The sequence below is a fragment of the Drosophila rhopaloa genome, unplaced genomic scaffold (genome assembly GCF_018152115.1).
Source record: "Drosophila rhopaloa isolate 14029-0021.01 unplaced genomic scaffold, ASM1815211v1 contig_2, whole genome shotgun sequence".
Classification (NCBI taxonomy): Eukaryota; Metazoa; Arthropoda; class Insecta; order Diptera; family Drosophilidae; genus Drosophila; species Drosophila rhopaloa.
Genome location: NW_025335083.1, coordinates 1740166 through 1759752, shown reverse-complemented (window position 1 = coordinate 1759752; position 19587 = coordinate 1740166). Strand labels below are relative to the sequence as shown.

Below are 19587 nucleotides of genomic sequence, written 5' to 3'. Positions count from 1 at the left end.
AGAGGCGTGGCACCATTTTGAAACAAACTTGAGCTGCGTAGGAACTCCTAAAATCTGCATGCAAAATGCCAATCTTCTAGCTTTTATAGTTTCCGAGATCTCAGCATTCATACGTACAGACGGACATGGCTATATCGACTCGGCTAGTGACCCTGATCAAGAATATATATACTTTATAGGATCGGAAACGCTTCCTTCTAGCTGTTACATACTTTTGCACGAATACAATATACCCTTTTACTCTACGAGTAACGGGTATAATAACAAACATACTTTGAAAATAAATGTCGAAAGATATTGAAAGATCATTTAATGTTTTGGCAAAAGTATTTAAATACCAACGCAATGTCTTTTAATCATTACATTTAAAAAAAAACAAGTTTATTTAAAAATACAAAAAAAAGAAAATTATTTAACAAATTTAAAAAACAAATAATGAGTTTCTTGATAAAAATAGTGCCGACATAAAGAAAAATTTTAAGAACAGAGTTTTTTTTATAGGACAACGAATAGATTTTTAGATCGAAAAATCACTGAAATCAAACTACTTTCAGCATAAAATTTGTTTTTCTAATTAGTTTTATTCGACAAAAAACAATTTAATTTCCTTATAAAGATAATACGTCAACAAGTGTCAAAATAAAAAGCATCATAAATAATTGCGAATCGTCAGACAAAAGAAAATTCTTAAACTCAAACAAACGACAAAGAAAAGTGCACAATAAACGCGTGTGAGAAAAAACAATACAAAGAGCAAAGTATTTCCAGGGGTCCGCCTATTAAAACAATGATTTCCTCAAGGGGAAACGGAATGATCTTCAAAATGTATTGGCTAATTCTGATACTAATGCCCCTCACTTGGGCCAACACCAGTGATTTAAAGGGAGCCTTTGTAATGACCACAGTAGCTCCCACTTCGAGTCATCGAAATGCCCACCAGCAGCAAAGATTGCAGCGATTGCAGGAGGCACAGCAACTGGAAACCCATCAGCAACATCATCATCATCTGCGGCACGAGCAGCATTTGCGGTCCGAATTGGAGGGGAATCATCAGCCGCCAATCGGGGACTTTGAAATGGGTGGATCCAAGAAGCCCTTCGATCCACTGTTGCCCATGCAGCAGCACCACTTGCGTCATCACAATCGCCACCATCTGAGTTGGGAGCAGAGGGTGTTTCCCTCACTGCGACACCAGCAACACCGCTTGTCCCTAGGAACCAGCACTCCAAGAAATATCTTTACCTCGGAGGCACCCACAACCACTCATCACGGCTTGATCACAAATCATACTCGCTATTTCGACAGGGATGGCATCTTCCCCTCTTGGGCTGAACCTCGAACTACCAGAGGTCCCAATTGGCGACAGGAAGTGGATTCCAGTAGCTCCGATGGCGAAAGCGATGAGGACGAAGACGACGAGGACGACGATTATGAGTACGAAGATGACTCCGATTCTGATGGTGTGGATGAAGAACTAGCCCGACAAATGCCCAGATACTCTTTGTTCACCCAAAAACTACCCCACATTGACTTGAAAGAACAAGAGTACGATGCTGTTGATCAATCGGACGAATTGGATATAGTTTCGAATAATAATCATTATAGCAACAAGCATCCCAGTGTGGCCAATCCACACGATAAGTCAGCTGGCAAACGCAATATATTTGCTTGGCTGTTCAAACAAGATGTGGAAAAAGAGGTAGTTAAAGCACCGCACACCACAACTACTACAACGACCACAACCTCGACCACAACTGTGAAGCCCATAACACGCACTGAAAGGCCAAAACTACAATTAATAGATGCCAATCTTAAGAACAACGGTGGCGAAGAGGACTACTCGAACGAGGATTCGGATTCCGAGTCGGAAGAGGGATTCTCCAACGAACAGTGGAACAAAATCGAGCACGAACATCACCTCAAGCAGCAGAAACACCAGAAGGAACTATTGGCGATGCGTGAGAAGAGCTGGAATACCCCTCTCATAAGAAACATTGAGAATGAGGTGAGTCCGGCATTGCGCCCATTGTACTGAACCCACTGATAAGACTGTGGCATCCCGCCGATTTCATGATGTCATTAGCCATTGTTGTTGCGCTGACATTGCTCCATTATGTGGGATGGGTGGTGATAAGAGATTCTGTTTATGAACAGCTACAAATAGTGACTGTGGCCACAAATGACCAACAGATTTTTGGTGCCAGATTGTATTCGGTTTCGGTTTCACGTTTAATTTTCATTTGATATTGGCGGTTAGTCACGTCGAAAATTCGTCAGTAATCAATTGCACTAAAGAAAAAGACTTACGATAACTAAATAATGACAACGAATTTATGGTATTCAGTTTTTCGATGAAAGCTTTAATTTTGGACCAACTAGGTCTGGATTATACATCCAGTTAACTTAAGCAATCAGATTTGCCCATGATAAGATTGAATTGTCACTCTATTATCTATTTTTGAAGGATGGAATAGAAATTTCTCACAGTACATTAGTATTATTCACCTCGACAAAACGCACTGGCCATTGCTAATGCCGTTTGCATTTTGGCTTACAACAAAAACAGAAATGCAGCTTTACTCTGTGTTTTGGTGCCCATGTCAAATATTTACACAATGTTGAAAAGGCCAGGGGGGAATGGGTTGAAGATGTGGAGGGGGCAAGGACAGCAGGTGTCTCTTGCGAACTCGGCACTTTTTGGCTGACCATTCGCCATTCACCATTGCGGTTTGACTAATTGAAACCAGCAAGTTCGACAACATGAACACCTACACAAATCAACAAAATGCAACAACACTCAACAATATCAAATAATTTGTTGCATTTGATTTTCACTTTTTGGATGCGATTCCGTTTTGTTTGTTTTGAGTTGTTTGTTGACAAAGGTTCTACATTTTCCGGCCTCTCTTAATTGCATGTACATGCGTCTCTTTCACCCCTGACCCTGATGTATCTGGATTTCCCCCCTCCCTCTGACGACCCTTGCTGGTGTAATTACCGCAAAAAAGGACCAATTAAATTAGTACCAATACAATTAATGTTCGTCGGTAACGGCGGGTAAATTAAAAATACCCGGAAGAGTCTGCTTTAGTTTGTTTTTAGTGTTCTTTATTTATTTTTATTGTACCGCCGTTTTGACTTTACTGCATGTAAAATGAGTTTAGGTATAATTGAGATAAAACTTCTCGTTTATATAAAAATAATAAGCCATCGATGTCGTTAAATTAAATTATGGTGCAGCCTAAAGTGTTTCTTTAAATATATTTTTATACCCTTGCAGAGGGTATTATAATTTCAGTCAAAAGTTTGCAACGCAGTGAAGGAGACATTTCCGACCCTATAAAGTATATATATTCTTGATCAGCATCACCAGGAGAGTCGATCTAGCCATGTCCGTCTGTCCGTCTGTCCGTCTGTCCGTCCGTCCGTCCGTTTCTACGCAAACTAGTCCCTCAGTTTTAAAGCTATCTGCTTAAAACTTTCCCAAAAGTTGTCTTTCTATTGCAGGTAGTATATAAGTCGGAACGAGCCGGATCGGGCGACTATATCCTATAGCCGCCATATAACTGATTGATCGGAAATGCCATAACTTTGGTGTTTGTAAAGTTAGGAAGTTGGGATTTTCTATGGGTTTTATTTTTGGCCAATCAATCCGACCCACCAAATTTCATAAGGATCGGCCGACTATATCTTATAGCTGCCATATAACTGAACGATTGAAAATGCCATAACTTTGATGTTTTTAAAGTTAGGAAGTTGGGACTTTTTATGAGTATTAAGAATGCATCATATGAATAATTTTGGAGAATATAATTTAAGGAATATTCTGCAAGGGTATATCAACTTCGGCTCCGCCCGAAGTTAGCTTTCCTTTCTTGTTTATAGTGAGGAAGTATTTGTGTGCTGAATAAATTTTTGATATAAATTTGTTTTTATATCCAACAATTAAATTAAACCACATAATTTTCCAAATAACTAAATATTATAAAATAAATCGTATAATATTAGGTAATAAAACATAACACCTAAATTATATGTTACTCAAATAAATATTTGAATACATAATTACTTATAATCCTTATCCACTTCAGCTTATATTGGTATACCCTTGCAAGAGGTACTAAAATTTTAGTAAAAAGATTGCAAATCAGTAAAAGAGACATCTCCGATTCAATAAAGTAGATCTAGCCATGTCGATCTTTCTGTCTGTTTTACAGAGATCTGCATGAAACATTCCCAATATATATATGTGTCAGATCGGGACGAATTGGAATATATCATATGGATCCCATCAAAATATTCGCAAAAATTATAATAAAGAAATTGAAATTTCGTAGTTTTTGTAACATATTATATTTGGATTTACTTCAAGATATGGGGAATTTTAGAATGAATTTGTGTAAACGCTGATAGGGTATATAAACTTCGGTTTGCCGTAGTTTCCATTATTTATTGTTTCCGTATGAATTAATATTCTCAAATATTTTCGCAATTAATTCCATTTTAAATATTTGCCAGCTCAGTCAAAATTAATTCCCATGAAAAAATGTAATTTAAAACATAATCAAAAATTTAAATATGAATTAAGTGGGCACAAGCGATGACAATTGTGTGTGAAAATGTAAATGTGAAATGCACTCGAAATATTGTTAACAGCTAAATAAACACACGGCTAAAACAACGCGCTTAATAAGAGCAACAATAATTACCAAACCCAACAACAAAGTGCAGCTGCGGGTAAAACAACGCAAAAAACAAAAGTTTTTTCGAGATGTGGGTAGGGGAGGGGGAGGTTGGGTTGGAGGGTGGATGGTGGGGCGGCAGGTGAATTGGCACTGAGCCATCAAAATAACAAGACGCTTTTCCCACCTGCTCTCCTGAGAACAAAGCAATTAACATATGTCTGCATGGCTTGGATGCTCCTCTTACTTTCACCTTTCCCTCATCCGGATGTACTGCATCCTTCCCCAATTCCTTTCTTTGAAATGCTCAAAGAGAGTCTGCATCCACACTTTTATGTAAACCCTGAATATTCCTGCCGTGCCAACATGCCATTGAGTCAAAGCAAATTACCAAACCATTAAATTGGCAACGTTTCTACCTTATCATTCTCTTTATTTTGGCTTGGAAGTTTATTTAATTTTTGGTTTGACTGTTCATTATTGAGCTCTTTGCTGAAATCATGTTGTCCGATTTTTAATTAACATTTCAGGTTACGTAAACAGTAAAAGAAATGGTATCAATGTTTGTAAGTTAAAAATTCGATATATACATATGTATGTAGATTTGAACAGTATACAAATGATTTGCACAGAAAACATAAAGCTTTCTATATATTGACAAGAAAGGAAGCAAACTTCGGCAATAACTTCTTTTTTTGAAACAAAATATTTAATAGGCTTACGTACAAAATTACAATAAAATAAATCTTTGAATAGAACAGGGATGCCTAAGTTAAGATACCCTTGTAGGTTTTTTAAAAATAAAATATTATACAAAACGACTATACTTCGTTTGTTATCCGTAGATGTTTAAAAACAATAAATCTATGTAGACTTAAAATACTTTTTCCAGCGTGTCCCTGGCATCTTTGTAAAAATACCAGTTTCTTATAATTTTTAAAAAATAATTTATCTTGGAGTATAAACGTAAATGTTTAAAAACTTCGAGGGTATCATTTTGTTTCACTTATTTTATTGATTGTACGTGCCTAAACAACAGAAGACTTTTTTGAAAATTTAATCTAGATTGCTTTAAAATTGATTAGTATGCGTAGTAATGGCCAATGTAATGCCTTCTGCATTGCAATATCTTGACTAAAATTATAATACCCTCTGCAAGGATATATATATATATATATATATATATATATATATATATATATATATATATATATATATATATATATATAGCCAAGGTTCCAATAATGCGGATAGAACGCTCTTACAAAAAACCAAAAGTAATTTTTGAGAAGACAAAAATATTTTTATATATTTGTTTCGTTTCTAATTTTTTGAGTGTAAAGAAACAAAGTCCACTAATTTTAGTTTGTTGAAAAATGTTTAGCATGAAATCCTTGTAATCCCTTAAACTAATTGCGGTTTATTCGAGTGCAAACTGAAAAGAGAGAAGAGAAGGTTAATTTAATTTTATTTCGTTCTTTAGTTTGCAATTTTCGCATTTTGGGTTTGTTGAAAGTGTTTTAAAAACGCTTGTGGGGAAATTCAATTTTATTAATATATATTTTGTTTTTTTGTTTGCTGTGTTGTAAAAAAGACCTTTATAGATTTTCATTTCGATCTCTTTCATGAGGTCTTCTCTCTTTTCCCAAAACCAAGCGCACATTCCTTATTTGCCCAACCTCCTCCCATTTTCAGTTTTTCATCTGCTATTTTTATACCCTTGCAGAGGGAAGTATAATTTACTAAAATTTAATTTACCCTATAAAGTATATTAGTATATATTCTTGATCAGCATCACCAGGAGAGTCGATCTAGCCATGTCCGTTCGTCGGTCTACTATGGAATTACGGTCATAATTTAATTAATCGGACATCTGTATCATATAGCTCCCATAGGAAAATATAAAAATTAAAAAAAATAAATATAAAATTAATAAATAAATAACAAGAAAGGAAAGCTAACTTCGGGCGGAGCCGAAGTTGATATACCCTTGCAGAATACTCTGTAAATTATATTTTCCAAAATTATTCATATGATGCATTCTTAATACTCATAAAAAATCCCAACTTCGTAACTTTACAAACACCAAAGTTGTGGCATTTCCGATCGTTCAGTTATATGGCAGCTATACTATATAGTCGGCCGATCCTTATAAAATTTGGTACGTCAAATTGATTGGCCAAATGTAAAACCCATAGAAAATCACAACTTCCTAACTTTAAAAACACCAAAGTTATGGCATTTTCGATCGTTCAGTTATATGGCAGCTATAGGATATAGTCGGCCGATCCCGGCCGTTCCGACTTATATACTGCGTGCAAAGGAAAGAAGGGTGTGTGCAAAGTTTCAATTCGATAGCTTTAAAACTGAGAGACTAGTTTGCGTAGAAACAGACAGACGGACAGACGGACATGGCTATATCAACTCAGGAGGTGATCCTGATCAAGAATATATATACTTTATATGGTCGGAGATGTCTCCTTCACTGCGTTGCACACTTTTGACCAAAATTATAATACCCTCTGCAAGGGTATAAAAATTGGACAACAATATCAGATAGCTGCCATAGAAACGATGGCAAAATGCAACGCAAAATCGACATGTAGATTCGTTGTTTTTAGTAACATAGACATAGAAATCGAATTGAATTCGTTTTGTAATAACTGCAAGGGTATATAAACTTCGGCTTGCCTATGTTTGTATCCTTTCTTGTTTCAGTTGTTTTTAAACTATTTGTCACTTTTGTGGATGTGTTTCCCATATTGCCAGCTTGTTTTTCTTCATTTTACTGCGTTTCCATCCGTCGCCTTAGCATTTTTTTGCACTTACCAGATCTTCAGAGAGAAGACCCCACAGTTGGCTAAGTCTTTGTGTGTCGAAATGTCAGAAGTGGAGACTCGTTGATATAATGCGAGTAGGGTATTTGTGAACTATTTACCAAAAGTATCTGCTATCTACTATTAATATTTTTTATCAGTATTATATGGTATACCGACAGCATCAAGCTAAGGGAAACAATATTAAAGTTGATGTTGCCTCCAAAGATAACAAAACTTTTCAAAAGTTACTGTATGTTATCGAGTAAGGATATTTTCAATATATTGCTCTCTTCTATTATGCCTTTTTATTTTTCCAATTTTCCAGCATTTGTTGATTGTTTTTCCTTCAGTTATTACTCGGTCAGATGTATCAGAAGTTTCTTAATTTTGTTTTGTTATTTCTCCTTGCTGTTCCTGTTGATGACATTTTTCAGCTAATTTTCACTCACATTTCATAAATTTTCCTTTTGGCCTGTTATTGGCAGTGCAATTTATTTCCACCTCTCTCCTATTTGAGATGTTTTAACTTTTTCCTCTTTTTCTGCTGCTGTTTTTGCTCATGCCAGGGGCATTCATTAGTTGCTTTCGTTACCCGAGGTACTGTGAGTATATCATTTGGAAGGAATTTTTGCTTTTCCCATAGAAAAATACTTGCCTTCCCCACTCTCGGTCATTGAAGTCTCATTTATTCGCCGCTGCCTTCTTTGGACATTTTCCGTTGCACAACTTGTGCTTATTGTCTCGAGTTGGTTGGCGTTCTGTTTCTTCTTTGGTTTTTGGCAGACTTTTTGAGACGGCTGGGGTCTAGGATTGTTTAGCTTCTCCCCATAATTTATAGCAGCTTCTAATATAAATTTCATGAAATTATTATCCCACTCTCTTTGGAAAACAAAAAAGCAATATAAATTCTCGCAACTAATTGGCAATGGTGCTTTTGTCGTTGTTTATGTGGAGTTGGAAGTTTCAATGACTTTATTAGGCTGTACAGATTACATATGTGCAGGGGCTTCCTTTCTTCTCACTCCCTATGTTTTTTTCGTTTAAATGTTTCCCTTGTGCCACACATGCTGCGCTGGAGATTCTTAGAATGCCGCGAAGTATGTAAGCGGCTTCGTCACTTTATAAATCATACGGCACACAGTTACAGCACACTTCAAATGAACAGTATTCGCGTAAGTAAACAAATTAAAATTGCTCATAATTTTATTAGTATTATTATAATGATACATATGTGTAAAAGAAATTCAGAACCATTTTAATTTATTATTTATTTTATTTATATTTATTTAAATAAAAGCCTGTTTTTTTATACCCGTTACTCGTAGAGTAAAAGGGTATATTGTATTCGTGCAAAAGTATGTAACAGCTAGAAGGAAGCGTTTCCGACCCTATAAAGTATATATATTCTTGATCAGGGTCACTAGCCGAGTCGATATAGCCATGTCCGTCTGTCCGTCTGTCCGTCTGTCTGTCCGTCTGTCTGTCTGTCTGTCTGTCTGTCCGTATGAACGCTGAGATCTCGGAAACTATAAAAGCTAGAAGATTGGCATTTTGCATGCAGATTCTAGGAGTTCCTACGCAGCGCAAGTTTGTTTCAAAAAGGTGCCACGCCCCTTTAACGCCCACAATCGCTTATATACGATTTTAAAAATTTAAATACTTCGGAAAAGTAAAAATGCAGTTTTATTGTGTTTATCAATACCTATCGAAATGTAGAAGAAATTTTTCAAATCGGACCATTCGTTAAAAAGTTATGCGTGATCAAAGTTTCTATCTCTATCTCCCTCGCACTCCCTTTACCTGAGTAACGGGTATCTGATAGTCGGGGCACCCGACTATAGCGTTCTCTCTTGTTTTACCCTAAAATCTGTGCACATAATTTTTTACTTCTTTAATATTTTTTTAAAGATTTAAATTATTTTCCTATAACTGTTGTCTCCATTGGAATTCCGTTCGACTTAATATATTATTAATATTATATATATATATATATTTTAAAGAGTTAGACTGCTATTATTCGTTCCACAACTGTAGATATACATACAGAATAGGGGCAGAAGGGCAATTTAGGGAGTGACGAAAGCAGTTTGTTAGTTAATCTGACAGAAAACGGTTTGTCAGTGGCAGAGCGATTTGTATCTTTGTATCTGTTGCATGCGTTTGCTTTTGTTGGTTGCAGCAACCCAAGCTCTGATTCTGTCTCTTTCTCCTTGTATCTCCCCATCTCTCTCTGTGTGCCAGTGGGCTTTTTAGTAACTAACCGAAGACACATGTGGTGAGATGCCGACTTTGTGATTGATTTTGATGATGAGCCCGACGAGGAATTCATTGTAATTCATTGAAATGCAAGGCTGATCCGCCGTGTCAACCCATGACTTCATGACTTGTTTTGGGGTCAAGGTGGTTGGATTCGCTTGGTGCGTTTACAGTTAGAACTCTATTACGATCCGCGATCACGTTTGGCATGATTTAAGCTGCGAGCAAAGGCATAAATATTTTATTACGTGTCGAAGAATTCTCGAATGTTATCGGGCGAATGGAGGGGAGCGGTGCTTTTAGTTTATGGTTAATGCCAGTGCCTGCTGCAATTGCCATATAACTTTATAAGGCTGACCCAAATTGAAGTGTCAGAAATAGACTTTACTGAAGTGGGAGATCGGGAGACTTTCGGTGAACTCAAGAAATATTTTATAAAATCTACAAAAATTCTGTTTGTAATTTTCAACTACCTTAACATAAAATCAAAAGAACTATATTCATAAAAATCTCAAGTGACGGACTTTAAATCACATGATTTACACTAAACAAGCAAGAAGGCAAAAAATGGTTTATTAATTTAGATCTTGTTCAATAAATATACCACGAAATAAACAATGATTAATGTATGAATTTAAATAATATCGTTTAGATATTACAAATTAACTTCAACTGATAATCGCTGTTATAAATCTTAATGAAAATGTATTAAAAATATTCCGCGTTCCAATATAATAAAACATGTTGTAAATGATTCAATGCCTGTACTCTCATTTTGTATTTTCATTAACCTGATTAACAAATAATAATTTAGTATTGTCATCCAGCTTACAGTTTTGTAAATCATTCCAGGTGTCATGGCCACTCCTTCGATTCATATTTACTTTATATCTCATTCTTTATTTTTCAGCAACTTTGTGTAATTCTTTTATTCATATTTGATTTATATTTGTTACTCTACTGCCAGTAACTCCTTTAAATCAAACAACAACTAGTAATCTAATATTCACATATAACCCCGCCCAAATGCGAAATTAGGTTTTAATTCACGCAACAACTGCAAGTGACAAAATAAAAAACGACTGAAAATAACACTCTTGTCAAAACAGTCGGGTTGACGATAAATTATGACCAGCAAACGAAAATATTTTTGTTGACGTGTTTGTTGCAAGTCCATTGCGAAATGCTTGCCCTACAATTTCCGCCTCCATGGAGCAACCCATTTTTCCCTTTTCTACAAAAAAAAAAGCCGCAAAAGACAAATTGAATGTCGTGTTAGCCGATTCATGAAAAGAGGTTTAAGAGAGAAAAGAGTCACGGTCATGCCTGTTATTCAAAGCCTCATACAAATAAAGCAAAAACTGTAACTAAACTGAACTATTGAACTGTGAACTGAAAACTAAAACACACACAGAAATATCAGCCCAAAAAACTCATTCGAAAACACAGTCGACCTTCATTGAACTGGATATTTCCCATCATGCTACTTGCTACTTGCAATATTAATAGGAAAATTTGTTTATCGATAAATTTAATCTATAGTTCTTTTAAAAACATAACATAAATCCATAATTAATTATAGTTATACAAAATACAATTGAAAATATGTGATTATAATTATATGATTATAATGTGCATAACAAATAATCTTCTAAAAAATAAATAAATAAATAAAGTTCGTCTAGAGACTTAGCAGGGGTACGATTTACCGAATTCGGACATATTTAAAATCCGTTTAATCAAAACTGTAAGCCATGTTATTGTGTATCAAAAGATTTTGTCACCTTTAGAAGTTTTACTGTCTTTTGTACATATATAAACGTATCTGAAACCCATTTGTGCATTCTAATTCGTCAAACAAAGGCTGATTTATAAATCAAAAAAAAAAATCAAAGATGACTCTAAAAAGGAAATAAAGTTGGGTTTTTGATGTTTTGGAACCTATTCGCAGTCACCTGCTGTGCTGTATTGTACCACCTGTACCTGGTGTAAATAGTTCAGGTGCTCGATGTAATCTCTCCCACGAACACGCACTCGCAAACCAGAAAAGGTCAAAGGGCAAATGTCTTCATTCAAAGTATATATTGATGTTGATGCATTGGCCGGCTGATCATTAAAAATTTAACATAAATCTTTTGAGTCAGTCATGCCACTCTGGGGTCCCTTCATCCGTGTGAGAGTGTGTGTAAGTATCTGTGTGCGGCTGTGCCTGGTATATGTATGTTATGTGTGTCAAAAATTCGCTTCAAATTGCAAGCCCATTACACACATCTATAAAGTATAAGAGCCGCGATTACAGAGCCAAGGCAACAGAAAAACTCCGGCCAACGAGAACACACCCACCAAAAGGTGCTTAAGGTGTGTGTGTGTGTCACTGACAAGTGTCACCATCGTTGAATGCACAGTGGAATGGATCAAAAAAATTTTAATTTTTACTATTTTTCTCTAATAAGTAAGAAAGTAATTAGAATGTTTTCTATTTCAAATCGATTGAAATGCACTTGGCAAAAAGCTTATACAGACTCTCAAGGTTTCCTGGTACAAACCCAATCCTATCCAAAATATTCATTTGAACCTTTTATATTTGTGTGATCTGTTAGTAAAGATAACAAATATTTTGAGTTGACATTGCGGGTTTTTTGGTTTTCGAAAACATTTATTGCCACCAAAATCTACCAAATTTAAAGATGGTGTTCGGAGCAGAATCAAAATGAATGTAAATAAATATGCAAACCACAAAGAAGCCCATAGTTCTTAAAACTTTTATATGCCAGAGCTTTTGTCTATAGACTGCCTATTAATACACGGCATTTCGTATTTGAAACCCATCTATTAATATTTTAAAGTAAAGGGTGGTAAATTTGTTGTTTCCTTGAAACATATGATCATAAGGTTCTTTCTCAACCAACTTAGAGAACATATTTATACCCTTGTTGTTAGTGAAATTGAAATAACAAAAAGATTTTAAATATAAAAACCTCGGATCATATTTTAGATTTATATTACAATAGCCTCACCATTTTGTTCTTGTTGGATGGTTAGGGTAGATAAATGATCGGCTTCAGTACAGTGCCAAAATTCAGTTAAGCTGTCTGTTTAAATTGATGACAAATTTGTACAGTGACTAATATCCGAGTATTGTATTCAAGCGCATTCGAGACCACTGTTAGTCTCGACTTTTGCTATTACAAAAGTTGTCTGTGTGCCAGCGAGTGGCACATAAAAACCAAAGTTCCCAAAAGAAACCCAAAAAATTGACATGCACTTTTTGACAGCTAAATCAATAAGCATAATTTTTGGCCATGTCAAGAGTGGATTCCACTGCACTCAGACTCGCTTATTGAATATGGCATATAAAATAATGCGGCGTTAAATTCATAATGGGCGGTCTCTCTTTCTGGCATTTGGCGGGTTGACAAAAATCTGCATTTAATTAATGTCCGCGGTCAACAATGATAATGATTATAACTTAATTTCTGGTTGATTTCGGAATTTGATAGATCGGTGTTGGAATCACAACTTGTGGCTGGACATTAAACCTTTGTGTGCGCTTGACACCACGTAAATCTTTTTTGCAGTCGCGTCACAATTTATGACATTCGAATTGTTGAAAGACAGGGAAGACGGCAAATTGAATGCCAATGCCAGGCCAGCAACAATAAATCTAAATTGATTCGATTGGCATTTTGAAAAGCCCAGTAGCAGACCCCTGATGTCCCCTATATGATTAATTTTTTCTCTCTTTTCGTCTTCGTTAAATGTTAGAAATTTCCAATGTCTCCAGTTGCACTCCGTTTGCATTATGCATGAGAAACGAGATTCGGTGTCGGTTTCTTCAGTTTCTTCAGCTTGTTTGCTTGACATGCGGACAGTGCTTTAGTGCGTTTCATCAATATTTCATTTTCAGCATTTATAAACGATTTCCTTTTATTACACAATTTTATTTCCATTTTATTGGACTCCGATTGGGAACAAAGCACTCGTGAAGTCTTCAAGCGAGACTCACGAACATTAACTTCGCACTCAAAAGGTGTTTTATATATGTACCGGGGCTCATACTCGCCTTTCCAGAAGGGCGGGGCTTTATCTGACAAACACTAACACTTTCGCTTTCAATAAAAAAACCCAAAAAACTCGATTTGTTGCGGGACTCAAAGAGGCTTTAGAGCTTTACAATACCGTAAAACAGAACATTTAAGTATTTTTAAACAGCTATCCCATGCTAATCCCATTTGAATTTATTGCCTTTGATTTAATTTTAAGTTTCCAAACATTTATTTTTGGTGGAGAAGGCAAATCAACGGAACAAAGTCAAGGTTATCATGGGGTCTAAAAATAATTAAACGCATATTGAGTGGGCAGTGAATTTAGATTGAGGTATATATTGTGCAAAATAAGAAATATAATAAAGATATGTTTGTTTTAGTGATTCATAAATTATGTTGCGTAACTGCTAAAATGTTTGAATATACATTTTTGCTTTTAAGTATTTTGTAAAAATTTAATATTATTAGTTTTTTTATAAATAGCAAGTGTTTGAATGTGAAATTACATGCTGGTAAAAGAATTAATATGGGACCTTATCTTAGTTATTTGAGTGCCGCAACCTAAATCATGAGCTTCAATGTCATGATACGCAGTGGACTGCTAGAACTGCTGTCCATGAATTAATGGGTCTTTCATCAGTCATTTAAGCTACCCAATTTGCATACTGCATCCGTATCTAACCAGCTACCTTCGCTGGCCATCCTTACCACTTCTCCCCCTTCCCCCTTCCATCGACCATCCCACCGGTGGTGCTCTGCACCTGCTGCTCAACGGAGTGCGCTTCATCGACCGCAAATCGCAGATAGCTGGAACATTGAGCCAAGCCCCTCGAGGTCAGCTCATAAACTAAACGCTATCAAAAAGCCAAATGCCTGCTGACTGGCTTGGTTAATCACTTCATCAACGTCCAAATCGCCAGCAAATCAACCAGAAATGGGTGCTGTGCAGCGGGAGGCGGGTAAATGGATTCTAGAGTCGATGGCAAACAAATCTCGGAGTCATCAAAATCATTTTTTCCATACTCTAACAGAGAGTTCTTCAGGCTGGTGAAGTGTTTTCTTCAATTCAGATGAGAAATATAAGTGTGTTTGGCTTTAATTTTTATTTTACTTGCAAATTATGTGGATCTTCAAAGAATTTTTTTGCAAAGACATGCATTAAAGAAGTTTCTGAAACCTATTGTGTATTTTGTATGTCTAACAGGTTATTTAAATCTCCAAATTCGAGGCGAGTTTTTTACTTTTTTTGTGTTCGGTCGTGGTTTTCGTGTCCACCGCGGGCAAGTTGCAAGTTGCAACTGCCTGGCAGTCTGCACTCCGTGGTCTCTGGTCGCAAGTCCGTAGTGTCGGTCTTCGTCTTCGTCTTCTAGTTAAAATCCCTGCTCTACGTGGCTCGAGTGTGCTTCGCGGTTGCCAGACAGACGGCGGTTGCCAACTAATAATTGCCGAAGGCCGGGGAAAATAGCAGAGGGCGGGGGTCGACTGGCAAGCGAATTTGCACAAAGTTGCAAATCATTTGACAGGCGGTGGCTGGTACAAGATTTTCGCTCTGGCTCCGCTTTTGTGGGCTTTGCATTCCGCTCGGGCGTTTGTTTGCTTTACGCAAATCTTTGGCTGCTGTTGCCACTTCGATGATGTCATATGCAAATAAAAAATAGATAAAGAAAAGCCACAGACAGATGCCAAATTTTCGTGGCCAATCTCGGCCGGGGCATGGAAATGACAAAGGTGATGCTAATGGTGATGGATATGGCTGTTGATTATGTCTCCCTCGATCGGAATGCTGTTGCGATTTGTTTGTTTGCTCCACCGAGTGTTTGTCGGTGATTTATGCCAAATATTTGACTAATTCTTATCGCATTTTTTGCATCTCTTTGCAGGTGAGTTCTGGCAGTGACATTTTCGAGATTGATTTTGAGGAATGCCCAATGATTTGAAGGTGGATATGGTAAGCCAAAGAGACCATTCAAATTCCCAGATAGTTATCGGATTGCTGCCTAATTTGGCAAGCATTCAAGCGAATTGAGGCAATATATCTAAGAATTAAAGTCGGTCAGCTTAGACAATAAAATATGTATTCTTTTAGTACCCATTTTAAATTATATTCTTCCCATTTTGTCTATAAAATTAAAATCAATTTCAATCAATAAAATCAAATTTTTGCTTTTCTGCCTTAGAATTTAAAATAAGAAATATTATTTTAAGCTATAATTTAAGTTTTGAGACTAAAACATAGCTATTGAGGGTAAATGTGGGGTAAATGAGGGTAAACTACTGGGTAAATGTTTTTCATTTTCATTTGCTATTAATAGATTGAATATTCTGAGAATATTTGGCTGTGCACATAATTTTTTACTTCTTTAATATTTTTTTAAAGATTTAAATTATTTTCCTATAACTGTTGTCTCCATTGGAATTCCGTTCGACTTAATATATTATTAATATTATATATATATATATATTTTAAAGAGTTAGACTGCTATTATTCGTTCCACAACTGTAGATATACATACAGAATAGGGGCAGAAGGGCAATTTAGGGAGTGACGAAAGCAGTTTGTTAGTTAATCTGACAGAAAACGGTTTGTCAGTGGCAGAGCGATTTGTATCTTTGTATCTGTTGCATGCGTTTGCTTTTGTTGGTTGCAGCAACCCAAGCTCTGATTCTGTCTCTTTCTCCTTGTATCTCCCCATCTCTCTCTGTGTGCCAGTGGGCTTTTTAGTAACTAACCGAAGACACATGTGGTGAGATGCCGACTTTGTGATTGATTTTGATGATGAGCCCGACGAGGAATTCATTGTAATTCATTGAAATGCAAGGCTGATCCGCCGTGTCAACCCATGACTTCATGACTTGTTTTGGGGTCAAGGTGGTTGGATTCGCTTGGTGCGTTTACAGTTAGAACTCTATTACGATCCGCGATCACGTTTGGCATGATTTAAGCTGCGAGCAAAGGCATAAATATTTTATTACGTGTCGAAGAATTCTCGAATGTTATCGGGCGAATGGAGGGGAGCGGTGCTTTTAGTTTATGGTTAATGCCAGTGCCTGCTGCAATTGCCATATAACTTTATAAGGCTGACCCAAATTGAAGTGTCAGAAATAGACTTTACTGAAGTGGGAGATCGGGAGACTTTCGGTGAACTCAAGAAATATTTTATAAAATCTACAAAAATTCTGTTTGTAATTTTCAACTACCTTAACATAAAATCAAAAGAACTATATTCATAAAAATCTCAAGTGACGGACTTTAAATCACATGATTTACACTAAACAAGCAAGAAGGCAAAAAATGGTTTATTAATTTAGATCTTGTTCAATAAATATACCACGAAATAAACAATGATTAATGTATGAATTTAAATAATATCGTTTAGATATTACAAATTAACTTCAACTGATAATCGCTGTTATAAATCTTAATGAAAATGTATTAAAAATATTCCGCGTTCCAATATAATAAAACATGTTGTAAATGATTCAATGCCTGTACTCTCATTTTGTATTTTCATTAACCTGATTAACAAATAATAATTTAGTATTGTCATCCAGCTTACAGTTTTGTAAATCATTCCAGGTGTCATGGCCACTCCTTCGATTCATATTTACTTTATATCTCATTCTTTATTTTTCAGCAACTTTGTGTAATTCTTTTATTCATATTTGATTTATATTTGTTACTCTACTGCCAGTAACTCCTTTAAATCAAACAACAACTAGTAATCTAATATTCACATATAACCCCGCCCAAATGCGAAATTAGGTTTTAATTCACGCAACAACTGCAAGTGACAAAATAAAAAACGACTGAAAATAACACTCTTGTCAAAACAGTCGGGTTGACGATAAATTATGACCAGCAAACGAAAATATTTTTGTTGACGTGTTTGTTGCAAGTCCATTGCGAAATGCTTGCCCTACAATTTCCGCCTCCATGGAGCAACCCATTTTTCCCTTTTCTACAAAAAAAAAAGCCGCAAAAGACAAATTGAATGTCGTGTTAGCCGATTCATGAAAAGAGGTTTAAGAGAGAAAAGAGTCACGGTCATGCCTGTTATTCAAAGCCTCATACAAATAAAGCAAAAACTGTAACTAAACTGAACTATTGAACTGTGAACTGAAAACTAAAACACACACAGAAATATCAGCCCAAAAAACTCATTCGAAAACACAGTCGACCTTCATTGAACTGGATATTTCCCATCATGCTACTTGCTACTTGCAATATTAATAGGAAAATTTGTTTATCGATAAATTTAATCTATAGTTCTTTTAAAAACATAACATAAATCCATAATTAATTATAGTTATACAAAATACAATTGAAAATATGTGATTATAATTATATGATTATAATGTGCATAACAAATAATCTTCTAAAAAATAAATAAATAAATAAAGTTCGTCTAGAGACTTAGCAGGGGTACGATTTACCGAATTCGGACATATTTAAAATCCGTTTAATCAAAACTGTAAGCCATGTTATTGTGTATCAAAAGATTTTGTCACCTTTAGAAGTTTTACTGTCTTTTGTACATATATAAACGTATCTGAAACCCATTTGTGCATTCTAATTCGTCAAACAAAGGCTGATTTATAAATCAAAAAAAAAAAATCAAAGATGACTCTAAAAAGGAAATAAAGTTGGGTTTTTGATGTTTTGGAACCTATTCGCAGTCACCTGCTGTGCTGTATTGTACCACCTGTACCTGGTGTAAATAGTTCAGGTGCTCGATGTAATCTCTCCCACGAACACGCACTCGCAAACCAGAAAAGGTCAAAGGGCAAATGTCTTCATTCAAAGTATATATTGATGTTGATGCATTGGCCGGCTGATCATTAAAAATTTAACATAAATCTTTTGAGTCAGTCATGCCACTCTGGGGTCCCTTCATCCGTGTGAGAGTGTGTGTAAGTATCTGTGTGCGGCTGTGCCTGGTATATGTATGTTATGTGTGTCAAAAATTCGCTTCAAATTGCAAGCCCATTACACACATCTATAAAGTATAAGAGCCGCGATTACAGAGCCAAGGCAACAGAAAAACTCCGGCCAACGAGAACACACCCACCAAAAGGTGCTTAAGGTGTGTGTGTGTGTCACTGACAAGTGTCACCATCGTTGAATGCACAGTGGAATGGATCAAAAAAATTTTAATTTTTACTATTTTTCTCTAATAAGTAAGAAAGTAATTAGAATGTTTTCTATTTCAAATCGATTGAAATGCACTTGGCAAAAAGCTTATACAGACTCTCAAGGTTTCCTGGTACAAACCCAATCCTATCCAAAATATTCATTTGAACCTTTTATATTTGTGTGATCTGTTAGTAAAGATAACAAATATTTTGAGTTGACATTGCGGGTTTTTTGGTTTTCGAAAACATTTATTGCCACCAAAATCTACCAAATTTAAAGATGGTGTTCGGAGCAGAATCAAAATGAATGTAAATAAATATGCAAACCACAAAGAAGCCCATAGTTCTTAAAACTTTTATATGCCAGAGCTTTTGTCTATAGACTGCCTATTAATACACGGCATTTCGTATTTGAAACCCATCTATTAATATTTTAAAGTAAAGGGTGGTAAATTTGTTGTTTCCTTGAAACATATGATCATAAGGTTCTTTCTCAACCAACTTAGAGAACATATTTATACCCTTGTTGTTAGTGAAATTGAAATAACAAAAAGATTTTAAATATAAAAACCTCGGATCATATTTTAGATTTATATTACAATAGCCTCACCATTTTGTTCTTGTTGGATGGTTAGGGTAGATAAATGATCG

General features: G+C 35.7%; 2 protein-coding genes across 4 annotated transcripts in view; both read left to right on the top strand.

Moving 5' to 3' along the window:
* The window catches only part of LOC108043928, a 183806-nt gene that overhangs the window by 101348 nt on the left and 62871 nt on the right, over nucleotides 1-19587 (top strand).
* LOC108049517 (PAX-interacting protein 1-like) overlaps nucleotides 1-19587 on the top strand; it is a 73935-nt gene that overhangs the window by 819 nt on the left and 53529 nt on the right. The window contains exons 2-3 of one of the 3 annotated variants that reach the window (XR_006417616.1): nucleotides 555-2005; nucleotides 15684-15751. Coding sequence is in view for 2 of the 3 variants with exons in the window: in XM_044459810.1 (XP_044315745.1) it covers nucleotides 788-2005; nucleotides 15684-15740 (1275 nt within the window). In the remaining variant the exon portion in view is untranslated. Of the gene's footprint in view, nucleotides 1-554; nucleotides 2006-15683; nucleotides 15824-19587 lie in introns of those variants that run through there. The other 2 variants (XM_044459810.1, XM_044459809.1) reach the window with 2 other exon arrangements.